At 37.6% G+C, this 13,747-nt stretch overlaps 2 protein-coding genes across 8 annotated transcripts; both read right to left on the reverse strand.

Annotated features, from left to right (window-relative positions):
* Positions 1-1,668: 1,668 nt before the first annotated feature.
* Positions 1,669-6,517, reverse strand: LOC126618736 (F-box protein At3g07870-like). Of its 6 annotated transcripts, none has more exons than XR_007621839.1 (5): positions 6,380-6,517; positions 4,681-5,904; positions 4,505-4,573; positions 4,154-4,332; positions 1,669-2,013 (listed from the first exon to the last, which is right to left on the reverse strand). XR_007621839.1 is itself a non-coding variant. In XM_050286882.1 (3 exons), the coding sequence occupies exon 2, from the start codon at positions 5,893-5,895 to the stop codon at positions 4,690-4,692; it is 1,206 nt and encodes a 401-aa protein (XP_050142839.1). In that variant the 5' UTR covers positions 5,896-5,904; positions 6,380-6,517; the 3' UTR covers positions 1,669-2,013; positions 4,681-4,689. The 6 variants fall into 6 exon arrangements, 3 of the variants coding, with proteins under 3 accessions (XP_050142839.1, XP_050142841.1, XP_050142842.1); XR_007621841.1 differs by lacking the exon at positions 1,669-2,013 and adding an exon at positions 2,089-2,493; XR_007621840.1 differs by lacking the exon at positions 4,505-4,573.
* A 975-nt stretch (positions 6,518-7,492) lies between these two features.
* Positions 7,493-12,794, reverse strand: LOC126618743 (uncharacterized). 2 transcript variants are annotated; one of them, XM_050286891.1, is made up of 13 exons: positions 12,420-12,794; positions 12,221-12,308; positions 11,938-12,077; positions 11,759-11,851; positions 11,203-11,672; positions 10,756-10,837; positions 10,488-10,661; positions 10,361-10,414; positions 10,186-10,278; positions 10,044-10,109; positions 9,907-9,953; positions 8,714-9,418; positions 7,493-8,041 (listed from the first exon to the last, which is right to left on the reverse strand). In XM_050286891.1, exons 1-13 carry the CDS (start codon positions 12,576-12,578, stop codon positions 7,687-7,689), a joined length of 2,526 nt encoding a protein of 841 aa, XP_050142848.1. In that variant the 5' UTR covers positions 12,579-12,794; the 3' UTR covers positions 7,493-7,686. The 2 variants fall into 2 exon arrangements, with proteins under 2 accessions (XP_050142848.1, XP_050142847.1); XM_050286890.1 differs by having other exon boundaries at positions 11,938-12,125; positions 12,420-12,793.
* Between the last annotated feature and the right edge of the window lie 953 nt (positions 12,795-13,747).

The following is a 13,747-nucleotide window of genomic DNA, read 5'->3' on the forward strand; positions in this document are numbered from 1 at the left end:
TGCTCAAGTGAAAGTATTGGCATACTATTATTTTTTTTAAATACAAAAACCTTATTGTAGGCCTGATTTAACTTAACAATATAAAGGACAGAGAGATAGAAGTGCGGCACGGTAAGGAGAGATAAACTCTAATAGGATAATATCTATTTTTATTTTCTATTTTTGTTAGAAACGATAGTATTATATTGATAGAGAGGCCATTGGGAGCCAAAAGTAACAGTACAAAAATGTTACGTTACATCCTCCACAAGGAGATCAATAATGAAACTAGGAGGCTGGTCAATCCAATAAAGATGACTGCCAATATTTAGACTAAACCTAGTTAAAAGACGAGCAACGGTGTTAAGACTGCAAATATGATAAGATTTACACACGATCACATCCTAATCTAATATATATGACTGCAACAAACTTGTAATTTTCCCTAAAAATCTCTCAAACTTTATGATATAAAGATGCCAATTTGCTAGAAATTTCACCGAAACTACCTTTCTTTATGTTAAGGGATTGATAATTTATGGATTTTGTTTAAGATTCTTCCATTGTCTGAAGTACATAAATTGTGATCTTCTTCAGAATGAGTAACCTGAAATGACAAAAACCCCATTCTATTTGTATTCCTCAAGAAATTTCAATGGATATCCTAACACGATTGTAAGAGTACCGAACACAAGGATCCAAATCAAGAGGAGGTCAAGGGTCAAGCTAGTGACACTTGTCAATAGATGAGAAAGATAGTTATGTGAGTTGTTATAAGATTAGTTACACAAGTTGTTATAAGGAGGTTAGAATCTTATCCAATTGTTAAGCTTTCATTACAAGCTTTGACATTGACAACAGAGAAATAACGTTAGTGGGTTAAATAGTTGGTTGTTCGAGGGAATGAGAGTCGGTAAAGATCAAACCTGCACCAGAATGCATAGACATGATTGCTCCATGCCACTGCGATAAAGCAATCTTTTTGTTTTTAATCTTTTTTTTTTTCTCGTATACAAGATAGAGAAGCATCTTTTTTTTAACATTATATTATATAATTTTTTTTTTTTTTGAATATTCTCATGACTGGCAAAAAAGATGCACATTTTTCAAATGTTATATTATTCTTTTCTTAACATTATATTATACAAGTTAACGCCGACTCCTTCCAAGGCTTGTATGCCCTCGTCGAGATTCTCCACAGCCTTCTACTTGCGGAGGATTTTGAACAGCGTATGAGCGAACAGCAGGCGTGGAAAGGAAAGCTTATCACGTGGAAAGTCCAACCTGTCTTTTCTGAGGAACAAAATGGACTCCTCCATGGCAATGCTCTTGCCAAAGGTGTTTGATTTGATCCTCCAAGTGGCTGTCGATGAAATCTGAAGGCAGAGCATATATGATTGAGAAGGTTTGTCGATCTTGAACCACCACATTAACCCAAGTTTTATGATAGCCCCTCCGCCTGGGAGACAGAGTACGAGGCCACGAGGACCATGTTTGAGGAGAAAGCCGTCGCCGGAAAAGAGTTTCATACTCTCACTGTTGTTGACTGGTGCACTCATCAAATCCCTCCCGTTCCAACAAGGCAAATGTGTAAAATGGACTAAATTAAGGTGAGATTTTTGGGTACGCAGGCGTGAGGATTATACTAAAACTAATTCCAAAATACTGAAGCAAAAACAAATTAAAAAATTAAAACAAAAATTCACACAATTTATAAAGCGGGAGCCTCAAATTATGATTCCGAATGCATGCAGCAAAACACAGTTTTGAGTGCTCTTGACCAGTTAAACATATATGCAGATGACATAGATTACAGATAACTACTGGTGTTACAAACTTAACAAACTCCCCTGGTTTAGAACTCGAACCCCAACCATAACATCATGGTTAAAGACCTAATGCAACCATGATCCAAATCGAACAGCGTTTCTGACAAAATTCTTTCTCAAGAGGATATATCTTCTTCACCAAAATAATCTGTTTTCAACTTTTCATCATCTGTGAGCCAATCCGAAAACATCATCTCGTCTATATCTGTGTAACAATACAAAATAACAGACAAGCAAATTTCAATCAAAGATCAATATGGATAAAGCAATCAGCACAGGCAAGCTAGGGAATTACGTTTCCTCATTTTATTTATAGTTTCTTAGCAATATACCATATATTACACCATGTTTTCTTCTCAGTTTATCATATTTTCTTCCAAAACAACGCCAACTCAAATGGCTCCCCATTTCATTAGTGCCCTTATGCAGCAAGAACTTGCATGAATGCTGCAGCTCTTGCACAAAGCATATGGGTATACTGTACGAGAAAATATTCAGCAAACCATGACAGCTCTCAACAGAGTAAGAGTATAAGAGGTGGTCTAGTTTAAAGGCCGGATTTAAGTAAACTACCTACATTTTTGTGCCACAGTGACTAAAGTACTTCAAAGAAAGCCCGTCAGGCATCAGGTAAGCCTGTGGAATAGTATCTACCAGGAGCCTAACGCGCACCATCTGCAATGGTCTAATTTGAGAGAGGAGCGATGAGTATCAAACATACTGCATTTCTCCCACATAAAAGTCCTTGATGTACTCTGATGAAACTACCAGATGATGAACTACAAACAAGAATTCCACATTGATAAATCTTTCACTAATGCTAGGCAGAGTATCTAACCATCACCAAATAGTGATTCCTAACAGTCGACGACATGTTTCAAGGCTTCATCAGGGTACAATATGTCCAATTACCATAAGCATGACAGTCCAAATAATCAAATTCATTCCAAAGTGGAATGAAGAGGCTTGTTCAGACAATGTTTATGACCAAAGACCCTAAAAACCAAATACAGAAGTACCTACTAGATGATAAAACCAGTCAATAATCTGACTACCAATTTTAACATCCGGCAATAGCTGACTACAAGACTCTTAGTACTCTCTATTTCTCTTCTTTCTCTGCCAAGAGCCATTTTCATACTAATACACTATTTGTCCACCAACGTCTGATGTAGTGACGGTAGAAAGTTCAAAATAATCTAGTCAAATAAGAAAACCATCTCCAGTCTCCAAACGGAAACAGCTTGACTGATCATAATAGACACCATCTTTGCCACATAACATACAATCTTGCTAAGATTCCTATCGCTCTTCCACACTCCACTGTCAAAAGCTGCCTCTTCAGTAAATCATTGAGAAAATGGATCATACTCAGTACTAACTTACTCCCAACAGTAGTCTTCAACCGAATTACGTACCATACGACAAGGCAGTAATGACCTATAAATAATTCTCTTCATCCTAAGAAAATAGTTTTAGTCACGGATGTGATGCTATTTCCCAAGAAACTAAGAAACGTGAACACATGCAGAGCAAGTTAACTTTGACAATACAGACAAAACACATGATCTTTTTCTTCTTTGGACCATAACATTTGTTCAAGTCATATGCCCCAAAAAATAGAAAACTCTACATGTACTAACCCGAAAGTTAAACATTCTAGCCTTCAATAATGGTTCATGCAATTAGGAAAACTAAGTTAAGAAACAGCAGCAAATCAAACAAGGATTGAATTCAAAACCAATGACCTAGTAAGAATGAATCGACAAATGAGCTAAAATTGTTAGTAATATAAATGTATTTATTCTGTTTAACAGAATTCAAAATTTAATTACGAGTACTTTTCCTCTTAGAGCCAATGCACAACAGGATTGTTTTCACTTGCTGGTAGGTTGTTAAGTTTTCTGCAAGTTCTAAAGAGGAGGGTCCAAGAGGAGACACCTAGACGGAGCAACTGATAAAAAGTACAGAAGACAGGCAAAGTGCGATAGAGGAGGTAAACAGTCGCGGTGAATGAAAGAGAAAACATATATCATTAGCCGTTAGATAATAGCATATTTAAAACATAAGGAAGTGTGTAGGTTTGTGTGTCCCTTGCTGTCATTTGACAAGCCACAAAAACACAAAGCAGGATTTATCTTAATCGACAGGGGAAGCCTCTCAAGAGAAACATGCATTTAATGAGGGGCATACCTTATCTTTGAAGGAAAACTATGTAGGAGAAATGAATGGAGAATTAGCACCAAGGATGGCAAAAGTAAATAAGTACAGTAATTACTTAACCTATAAGAAAATTGCAAATGGCAAGAAACACCAATTTATCACATAGCTTTGACATATATTACCTTCGAGCTCTAGCCTGCAATGATATCTCTAAGCTGAACAAAGCTTGAAATATGGACACACTCATTGACCAATGATGGTATCCCATCAACCTCAACCATCACAACGGAGCAAAGAATCATTCCTAAAAGGAGCTTCCCCTTCAATAAGAGGAGCTTCCCAATGGAGCAAAGAATCATTCCTAAAAGGGAAATAGAACTTGTTTAAGTCGTATGCCCCAAAAAATAGAAAACTATGCACGTACTAACCCGAAAATTAAGCATTCTAGCCTTCAATAATGGTTCATGCAATAAGGAAAACGAAGTTTAGAAACAGCAGCAAATCAAACAAGGATTGAATTCAAAACCAATTACCTAGTGACAATGAATCGCCATATAAGCTTAGTAATATAAAGGGTGATTCCAAGCCAACAAAGCTCTCCACTTTGCGAGAGTCGGGGGAATAAATTGGCAAAAGTAAATATAAGTACAGAAGAAAATTGCAAATAGCAAGAAAAACCAACTTATCACATTAGCTTTGACAATATTACCTTTGAGCTCTAGCCTGCGATGATATCTCTAAGCTGCAGAAAGCTTGGAATATGAACACACTCATCGATCAATGATAGCATCCCATCAACCTCAACCATCACAACACCCCTTGTTCCAGGAGTGTAAGCCTGCAAGTGAGACCCATTTAACAACAAGACTTTCCCCTCCTCTGTAAACTTCAACACTCGGGCAAAAGTTGGAGAATCAAGTGCTTCGTTGCTAATTTCAAGCTCTTTGGTCCAAGACTCGTTAATGCCATAATCCTTCATCATCCAGACATTGATATTACGAGTCGAGCAAGAGCGAACAGTTACAGAGAGGCAACCATTCAAGACTCCAAGGGTAAATTGAGTTTCTAGCAAATCCAAACAGCTCGGCAGCTGGTCTAAGTCCAAATAACAGGGAGGAAGTGGTAACTGCTGGAAATGCTCCCTTTCAACGTCAAAGGCCCATATGAAAGTCGAACTATCCCCATACTGACCAACCCAATGAAGGAATCCATTAAGATAAACCCCATATGGTTGAAACCGAGAGGAAGGGAACACGGACACATCCCCAATGCTTCTCCAAATCCTGGAGCCAACAGTCAAAACCAATACTTCATCTTCACTAGATTTATCACTCGGAGACATAAACACAACAACTTTGTAGACATTACTGATGGGACTAAACCCAAACCCACAATAATACGGATTATCAATTCTCCGACGCTGACAATAGGCGATAGTATGGGGAGACAAGGATATCACTGGAAGCGCTAAAGACTCGCTAGTAATGGGATTGGAAATGTAAAAATGGCGTTGGTTCAATTCATATATGCAGAGCAAACCATTGCAAGAACCCAAAATGCCCACGCGAAGAGCGTGGACATTTGGATCTCTAGCAAGCTTCAGTACAAAGTCATTTGGGTTTGAGACCTTATCAAGGTCGAACAATAAGTATCCCTCCGATTTGGGGTTTATGGGGCCGCCTCTTAAGCCATGGAACAAAAATGAAGGGGGTGTTTGTGAAAATAGGTGTTTGGTAAACCGGGGGTCTGAGAGCGAATGGCGCCAAGACTTGCACACACACTGGCATTGGATGAGGGTTTTAATTGGGACTTTGCAGAATATCTGCACTGTTATGTGGTCTGGCAATTGCAGAATGTAGGGTTTCTTATCATCCTCTTCTATGTCAGTGTTTGTTGGTTCGGTTTTCTTTGTGTGTGCATCCATGTCGATTCGCTGCAAAAAAACTCACAAGATTCTCAAATCAAGATTCATCTATAGTAAAGTTGAGCATGAATGTGCCAAATACATCACATGATGGGACTAGAAATGGAGGTCGGATTACCAACAAGTAAAACAATCCCACAAGAAGGATTGGATTAAACACTCTAACTCAAAATTTTCAGAAGAAATCCAGTCTCTAAATTTACGAAATGGAAAAAAACTCAAATCCATGAAAACAAATCCATAAATCCAAACCCTTCATTCTTATTAGAAAATAGCTGCTGACAAATACACAGAATAAGACTGTCGTACCCAGTGCACAAGGCTCCCGCTTTACGGAGGCTCTGGGAGAGGTGAATGTCGGCTAGCCTTACCCCATTTATGGAGAGGCTGCTCCCAAAAATACACAGAATAAGACTAAACCTGAAAAATAAACCCAGAAAAATAACAATTAAATAAAGAAGGAAACCAGAAGAACTGAAAGTACCTGTTGATGCAGCTGCGAGGAGCTCTTGTTTCGTTTCTCTTCTTTCTGCTTGAATGAAAGTTAGTGAAGCTGTCTAGACTCGGAAGGGTTTACAGCTTGGGTGTTTTAACAAATCACTCGGCACTGTTCATTTTTTTTTTTTGTTGGTTTTCCTCAATTAATAGACGTTGCCGTCGTTGTGGCTAAAAAAAGCTAAAACACTTTTTTAGGCTGACGTTATTTGCACAATTATTTTTATATTTCATGTACTATTAAAAAATTTGGTCGTCGGATTAAATAAAAGAAATGTTATTAGCATTCTAAAAATTTCATTCTACACTTCTGACAAATATATTTTTCTTTCCAAATATAGAAAGTTTGAAGTGTAGAATGAGATTTTTGGAGTTCCAATAACAATTCCCTTAAATAAATTAAAGAAAATTGATGAACAAAATTTAAACTTAGTGTATGAGAGTTAAAAAATGGTGTGTGAATTTGAACCACTTAGTACTATGATTTATTGGTACTCTTCTTCACTTGTAAATAAGAGGTCTTAGGTTCGATTCTGACTAAAAACGAATTTGAACCCCATTATTACTAACCTATTGTAAGGCTAAGCACACCCTTCCCCCTTAGTGTAGATAATAACACTACCTTAAAAAAAAACATTGTTAGCTATGAGTCGTGACATTAAAAATGAAAAATGATTTTTGCATTTTTTTTTTTTTTTCTTCATTATTTTTCTCTTGTTTTTTAGTTAGTAGACTACTAAATCAAAAGAGAAATAAGATATAGAAACAAAGGGAGGAGTGGAAGAAAATGAATGTGAAAAATTATTGCCCTTGAAAGTATGATTGTTTTTCTAGTTTTGCTTTCAGTAGAAAATGTTTTTCTGGCTTTGCTTCCGGTAGAAAAATTATATTACAATTTTATTGTAATACATTAAATAAACCGTCTTATTTTCAGTTCATTCGAACTTGCATGTAGAGGAGAGAGCACACTTTTTGAGCTAACGGTTCACCTAAACCTACATATAGAGCTTGTACTTTCTTCAAAGAGAATGCGTGTTTTTGCATGAAACGCGGCCAATCCTAGATACAAAACGAGGTTAGAAAGATCAAAGACAAGCGTGCATTTACAAGAGACAGACCGTATTTTCTTCACTGCCTTCAACTTGGCTTTACCATCAAGAGATACATATACACATAATTAACTCTACTACACTAAACTACATCTTTCTACATCGAGGGAAACCTTGCTAGTGTAATCTACCTTCTTCTCTGACCCAAATTCGATCTCTGACGGGCACAAGAACGAACCTCATTTGCTTAAGTTGGTGATGCAGAAAGTAGGAAATCCGGTTGTAGTCTTTGTAGCAGTATACCACAAAAGGGACACAGTGGTTTTAAGGATGTGTCTAGCAAAGGCGATGCGGCCAAAGATTTGAAATTGAAAGGAAGACCGGGGGTTGCAAACAGAGTCGCTGGTGCCGGTTTGGAAGCTCGTCTATGACAGCATGTGCAAAACCATGTCGGAGTAGTAGGACAAATCTCCATAGAAATGGAACACCTGACTAGTTTGTGGCCCTTTCCGCTGCAGATGGCAACGTCTGGAGATTCAAATGGAACTGATGCTAAACAATAGCTGCACGTCTCTGCTGATGTGCATTTACTGGACTTAAACCTGTTGTTTGAAGAAGAATACGGAGCAATACTTAGTATATAGCACTTATAGTTTACACAGACAGTTGCATTGCCAATTACGAAAGCCTCATACTTTTGGAACCTTTTCACTGGTCGCTTCAATTCTATTATAATGTGTTTAACTATCTAATCAACTTATTATTCCCGCCATCTGAAAGCCAACCACCACCCAGAAACCTCTAACGACCTTAACCACTAACTGCCCTCTGACCCATTTACCAGCTGTGCTGGCACATCACAAGGAACATCATAACCAGAAAAGGCAATAGTACACTATAGCAAAAACATACCCCGAAATATTGAATTTCAAATTTCCAGCATCCAAATTCAACAGCCAGAGACACTTTAAAGCTTTAAGATACATGGAAAAATTTAAAATTTCACTAAATATTTTAGTTTTTTAACAATCAAATTAAGAAGGGACTGCTTCTTCTTTTTTTATATTTTACGGTCCCACTCTGAATGCGTAATCTTCACTGCACCAAGCCTCAGAGAAGTATATTACATGAAGTTATTTTCGATGATATATGAAGTCAAAATGCAGAGACACGGAAAAGCATGGTCCTCGTGATTAAAGTAACAAGAATAAACAATCATATCAATAAAGAGGGTAGACAGATTCCTATGACAAAGGATAAAAGTCAGGAAGTACCTCCTATCCCGCTTTCCAACTTCGGATGCGAGGACCTTTAGCTGACCGTGCACATGATCATGATTAAGCTCAATCCACTGCTCCATTTGTGCAAAGCCAACAGGAAACCACTTTCCAGGTGGAGAATTTGGGGCTGAAGTAGGCATTTGACTTAAAAGAGCAGAAAATGTAAATCCCACAAGCCTTTCCCGGAGTTCTTTTTCACTGTTCAAAAGCAGATTGATCCACAAAGACCGCTTCTCTTTTTCAGCTCCATGTACTCCTTTCAAATTCAGTAATTTACTGTTTATTTCATCACCCTTCATCTCTGATAGAATCACACGTCTGCAGATTATATTGAGAAGGTGTAATTGGCGAGAAGTAACTATTGAGCAACTTCGGGAGACATTCAACAAAACCGTTTCAGCAGGAATGCCCGTTTGAGATCCCAAGTATGAAATAGAGAGCCACTTAATCAGTACTTCTTCTACATACTCTGGTTTAGAATGATTGAAAGCCAACAATGCTGTTACAATATCCCAAACAACCAGAGGTTTATCTTGCATTTCATACTGCTTTAAGGACCATAGAAAGTTGGACTCCCAATAAACCAACTCCTCAGAAAAACCAGGAATCGCTTCAATATCAAAATGTAGGGAATTGTTTGGCGAGACATCTACTTGCTGCCCACCGGTCCAGAAAAACTCAACAATGGCCTTTTGAGTCCTGAGAATGTTCGCAAAAATGTAAATTCATCAAGAATTAGAAAACAACAACCAATATTGTAACTCTACATTAGGTTGCTTGTTCTTTTCTATAGAATACATAAATTCTTTTACGTGCTCTTCTGCTTCCTGCAATATCGTTATGACTTAGGACGGATGAAGTGGGGATTTTTTATCGGATCAATACTACAATTTGATGAATTCTTGCAAATAAGAAAAACTCACAATTTTATCTTTTCTTTCCTCCCTTTCTTTATCCAAGGAAGATAAAGGGTTCTATTTTTATGAATCCTTTGACCCTCCATTTATGATAATGTTTTTGGTTGAGTTGCAACGGTGTTGTCCTTTTTTCTTTTGATATCCTTTCATTCCATCTTTAGGATTCATTCACGTTATAATAGTATATAATGTTTAGCCACTCTCAAATTTACCCAAACCACAAAAGATGGATCTAATAGAGGAATGTAATTAGCATAAAAATTATCTCACCTTGCCTCGTACATTGGGTTTAATTGTTCAACATCAGTATTTCGAACCTGCCATTTTCAAGTACAGATATCTTAGTTTATTTTCACTTTTATGGTATGCGAGAATATGTTTGTATTGGCGCAAAGAAAATATCATACCCAAGCAATCACAAGATTTCCAGGGGACACTGCCAGACCAAAGCAAGAAACAAATTCTTCTGGTAACTGCATCAAATTTTAGACTGACGTTATGGTGGAATACAAAAAATTAAACAAGCATACTTATAGGGTAAGAACTTACATCAGTTGAGTTTCTCAGACGAGGAGTATTTGAAGGAATAGGTACTTCACAGAGAGAACTTCCACTCAAAATCCAACAGCGTACAACATTATCCTAGTATCATTGTAAAAGAATGGTTGCCAAATGAATAATGTAGATATAAAATATTCCACAGAAAGTTTAGGTAACTACATACCTGGCTGCAGCTGTACAAAGATTGCCCATCAAACGCCCAAGCTAATCCTGTAACCTGGTCGGTTCCCAGAAGCATAAATAGCCAGCAGTATGCAATATAAGATTTTGACAAATAAAAAGACACTTACCGTCTGGCCATGTGCATCATATGTGCCAATCTTGTCAAAATTTTGGCTAGATATGTTGCATATCCACAATTCAAAAGAGCCAGATCCTTTTCCAGCTGCTAAGTGAATTTTGTCTGGAGACTTAGTAGGCACAATGACTGAAAGTACAAAAACTGGGGCAGCATCGCTTGCAACCTATTTAAAAGTTCAAAATAAAAGCATGCTCAACAATACAGTAGAATAACACGAAGAGCACTGTATACAAAAAGACAGAAAAAGAAAGAACTACCTCCTGCAATAGGGAAAAGGAAGTGTCGCTAGGTTCTGATGACTTCAGCAACTTTTCATTATTCCCCAGCCAGATCCTCACACTGGAAAGATAAGGAGGCACAAAATGAATACAAGAAATCACAGATAAAACTAACAAAAGACAAAACAAGAAGACAACAATCGAATCTCGAACAGATAATAAAGAAATTTTTGGGTAATCAGTTAGCAGATTAATCAGAGTTGCAACTCTCGTAAACGAGTCCAGTGGTAGGACTACTGCTAGTATGTTGAAACAAGATACAAACTTGACAACTAAACTGACACTAGAATGCAAGTAGCATGTTGCTCAACACCATTTAAGCACCTTGCTTCTACACTGCAAAAACTATTCTCTAACTAGACAAGAAATTTCATACAAGTGCTATAAGAGTGAAATTCATTATGATTTCCAGCATACCTAACTTACCTCCCATCAGTACTAGCTGTAGCCAACAAAACTTTAGGATTTGAAGAATCAGAATCAAGCAACGCCCAACCAATAGCTGTGATCCATGAATTGTGTGCCTGAAGAATCCCTATGAGTGCCACAGTTTCCGGGACCCTGCTTTGATCAACAGAGTAGCATTCTGGTATAGGAATTCTCCATACAGAAACTTTCCCGGACTTCCCTCCAACTGCAAGTAACGACATGGACAAACCATCTTGAGGAACTGAACAGGTTTTGGATAGTGAATGCAGCATTGGCGACCAGGCAACTGCAAGAGTTGATAGCATTGCCGTGCGAGAAGCATATTGATCTGCAGTTATAAGAGGGAGTGTGCTGTTTTCTGGTATCTCCTTGGCAGGTTTTACTTTCGATTTTGAAGCACGAACAATCTTATTTGAACTCTTTTGTTTCACTGGGTCATAGTCAATCTCAGGTTCTATTTCATGCTCCTAATACGAGTATAGTCAGAAAGACCGTCGGTCAGTGCTCAGGGCATAAATCAATAGGACTGCACCTGACAGATGAGAGGACTTACATTTACATCTTGCTGTTTTGATGAAGAAGCCCATGCCTCCCCAAAATTTATACTCTGAAGATAATCATAAAGCTTGGCCGATACATTTGCAACCTGAGCAATATGCATAACCAATTCAGAACCATAAAAGACTACAACTTTATAACATCAACCAGTTTAAACTGCAGATACACATATACCTCTATCCATTCAGCACAAAAATCGCAATATGGAGAGCGATAAAGCTTGACGAATCCTTGGGTGGTGCAGACAGCCAGCAAGCAGCCTGCGTTCGGAGCAAGCCCAACGGGGGACCAAGAAATCGATCGAACACAGGGTTCTTGGTCCCGTGATAAAATGGTAGGCAGCATGCAATTAGAGAATAAATCTGAAAACCCAACAACAAAACAAAGAATGAGAATGGAAACACACATTATATAATCGAAGCCGAAAAGATCAAAAAATTTGGTGTATGCAATGTACCTTGTCTGTCTACGACACCAATCGGAAAAGGTTGGCTGTTTTTTATGGTGATTAGGCCTCTTGGTCCAAAAGGCAGAGCAGCCGGATTCTGCGACACACACACAAACATAAACACTCGACCAAACAAAAACACAAACACTTGACAAAACAAAAACATTATGAAACATGAATCAGAGTTTCTGTTTTGAAATTACGGTACCAGAATGGTGACGAGGTGGCCGGAAGCGACGGCGATGAGGTTCTCGTCGGACCAAGCGATGGCGTCGGGGAAGGATGGAGCGCCGACGAGCACGGTGGCCTGGAAACGGGAGTCGGCGTTTTGGGTTTGGATTTGGGAATTGGAGGGAAAGAAAGACATGGCCGTTGGGATCCGATTTCAATGTCGGGTGACTTCAGTTCAGTTCAGTTCAGTTCAGCAGATGACAGAACCCTAGTTCGAGTCTCGATGGAAACTATAACTGAGATTTATTAGTTTCACTTATTTATAATTTTTTTTTGTCGGCCACTTTTATTGACACCTCACATTTATTAAAACACTGCATAATTAATATTTTAAATACAAAATAAAAAAATTTAAAATGTCATATAAACTTATGTGCATTTGTTTTGTCATTTTAAACGATTTGTCATATAAATTATAGAAAATCATAATTTGTTGTCTCATCTTAACTTTGTTAAGTTTTTTTTTATCTAAAATAAGTTTATGTTCAGAGTTATTTCGAACTGTTGATCTCTTTTTCACAATTTTTTTTTTTTACAAAATATATGCACACTAAGAGTTTGGTGTGTTGGGGGGGGGGGAGTAGGGGACTAAATTGATTTTGAACTTTTGACTTTTTTTCCTTCGGTGAACTAATAAAAAGTACATTAGACTCACTAACATGAAGTTTAACTAATTACAAACTTTGAGGATTCAACGTGGTCAACCATGTCCATTTATTAAAAAGGGCGTTGAAATATTCGAAATAGCCTTGAAATGTCAAAAATAATCTTGAAGTGAACGAGTGGGAAGTTGAAATATCCAAAATAACCTTGAAAACATGTCATGTGTGTGGGGGACTAAATTGATTTTGAACTTTTGACTTTTCCTTCTTTTCGGTGAACTAATAAAAAGTACATTAGACTCACTAACATGAAGTTTAACTAATTACAAACTTTGAGGATTTAACATGGTCAACCATGTCCATTTATTAAAAGGGGAGTTGAAATATTCAAAATAGCCTTGAAATGTCCAAAATAATCTTGAAGTGGAACGAGTGGGAAGTTGAAATATCCGAAATAACCTTGAAAACATGTCATGTGTGTTGGGTTTTTGGGTATACTAGCAAAGGTGCCCGCGCGATGCTGCGGACTTTTAAACATCATACAACATGTAGAAAGTTATATTTACAACTCTGCCTAACTCAAGTAATAGATAAAAGTTTGTTTCTTACCGAAATATACGAATTTGAATGAAATGTATCAAAGAAGTATAAAGTGGAGCAAACCTTGTAATTTTTGTAAGGTGGGCAGCTGCAATACCAATAG

The sequence above is a fragment of the Malus sylvestris genome, chromosome 4 (genome assembly GCF_916048215.2).
Source record: "Malus sylvestris chromosome 4, drMalSylv7.2, whole genome shotgun sequence".
Lineage (NCBI taxonomy): Eukaryota > Viridiplantae > Streptophyta > Magnoliopsida > Rosales > Rosaceae > Malus > Malus sylvestris.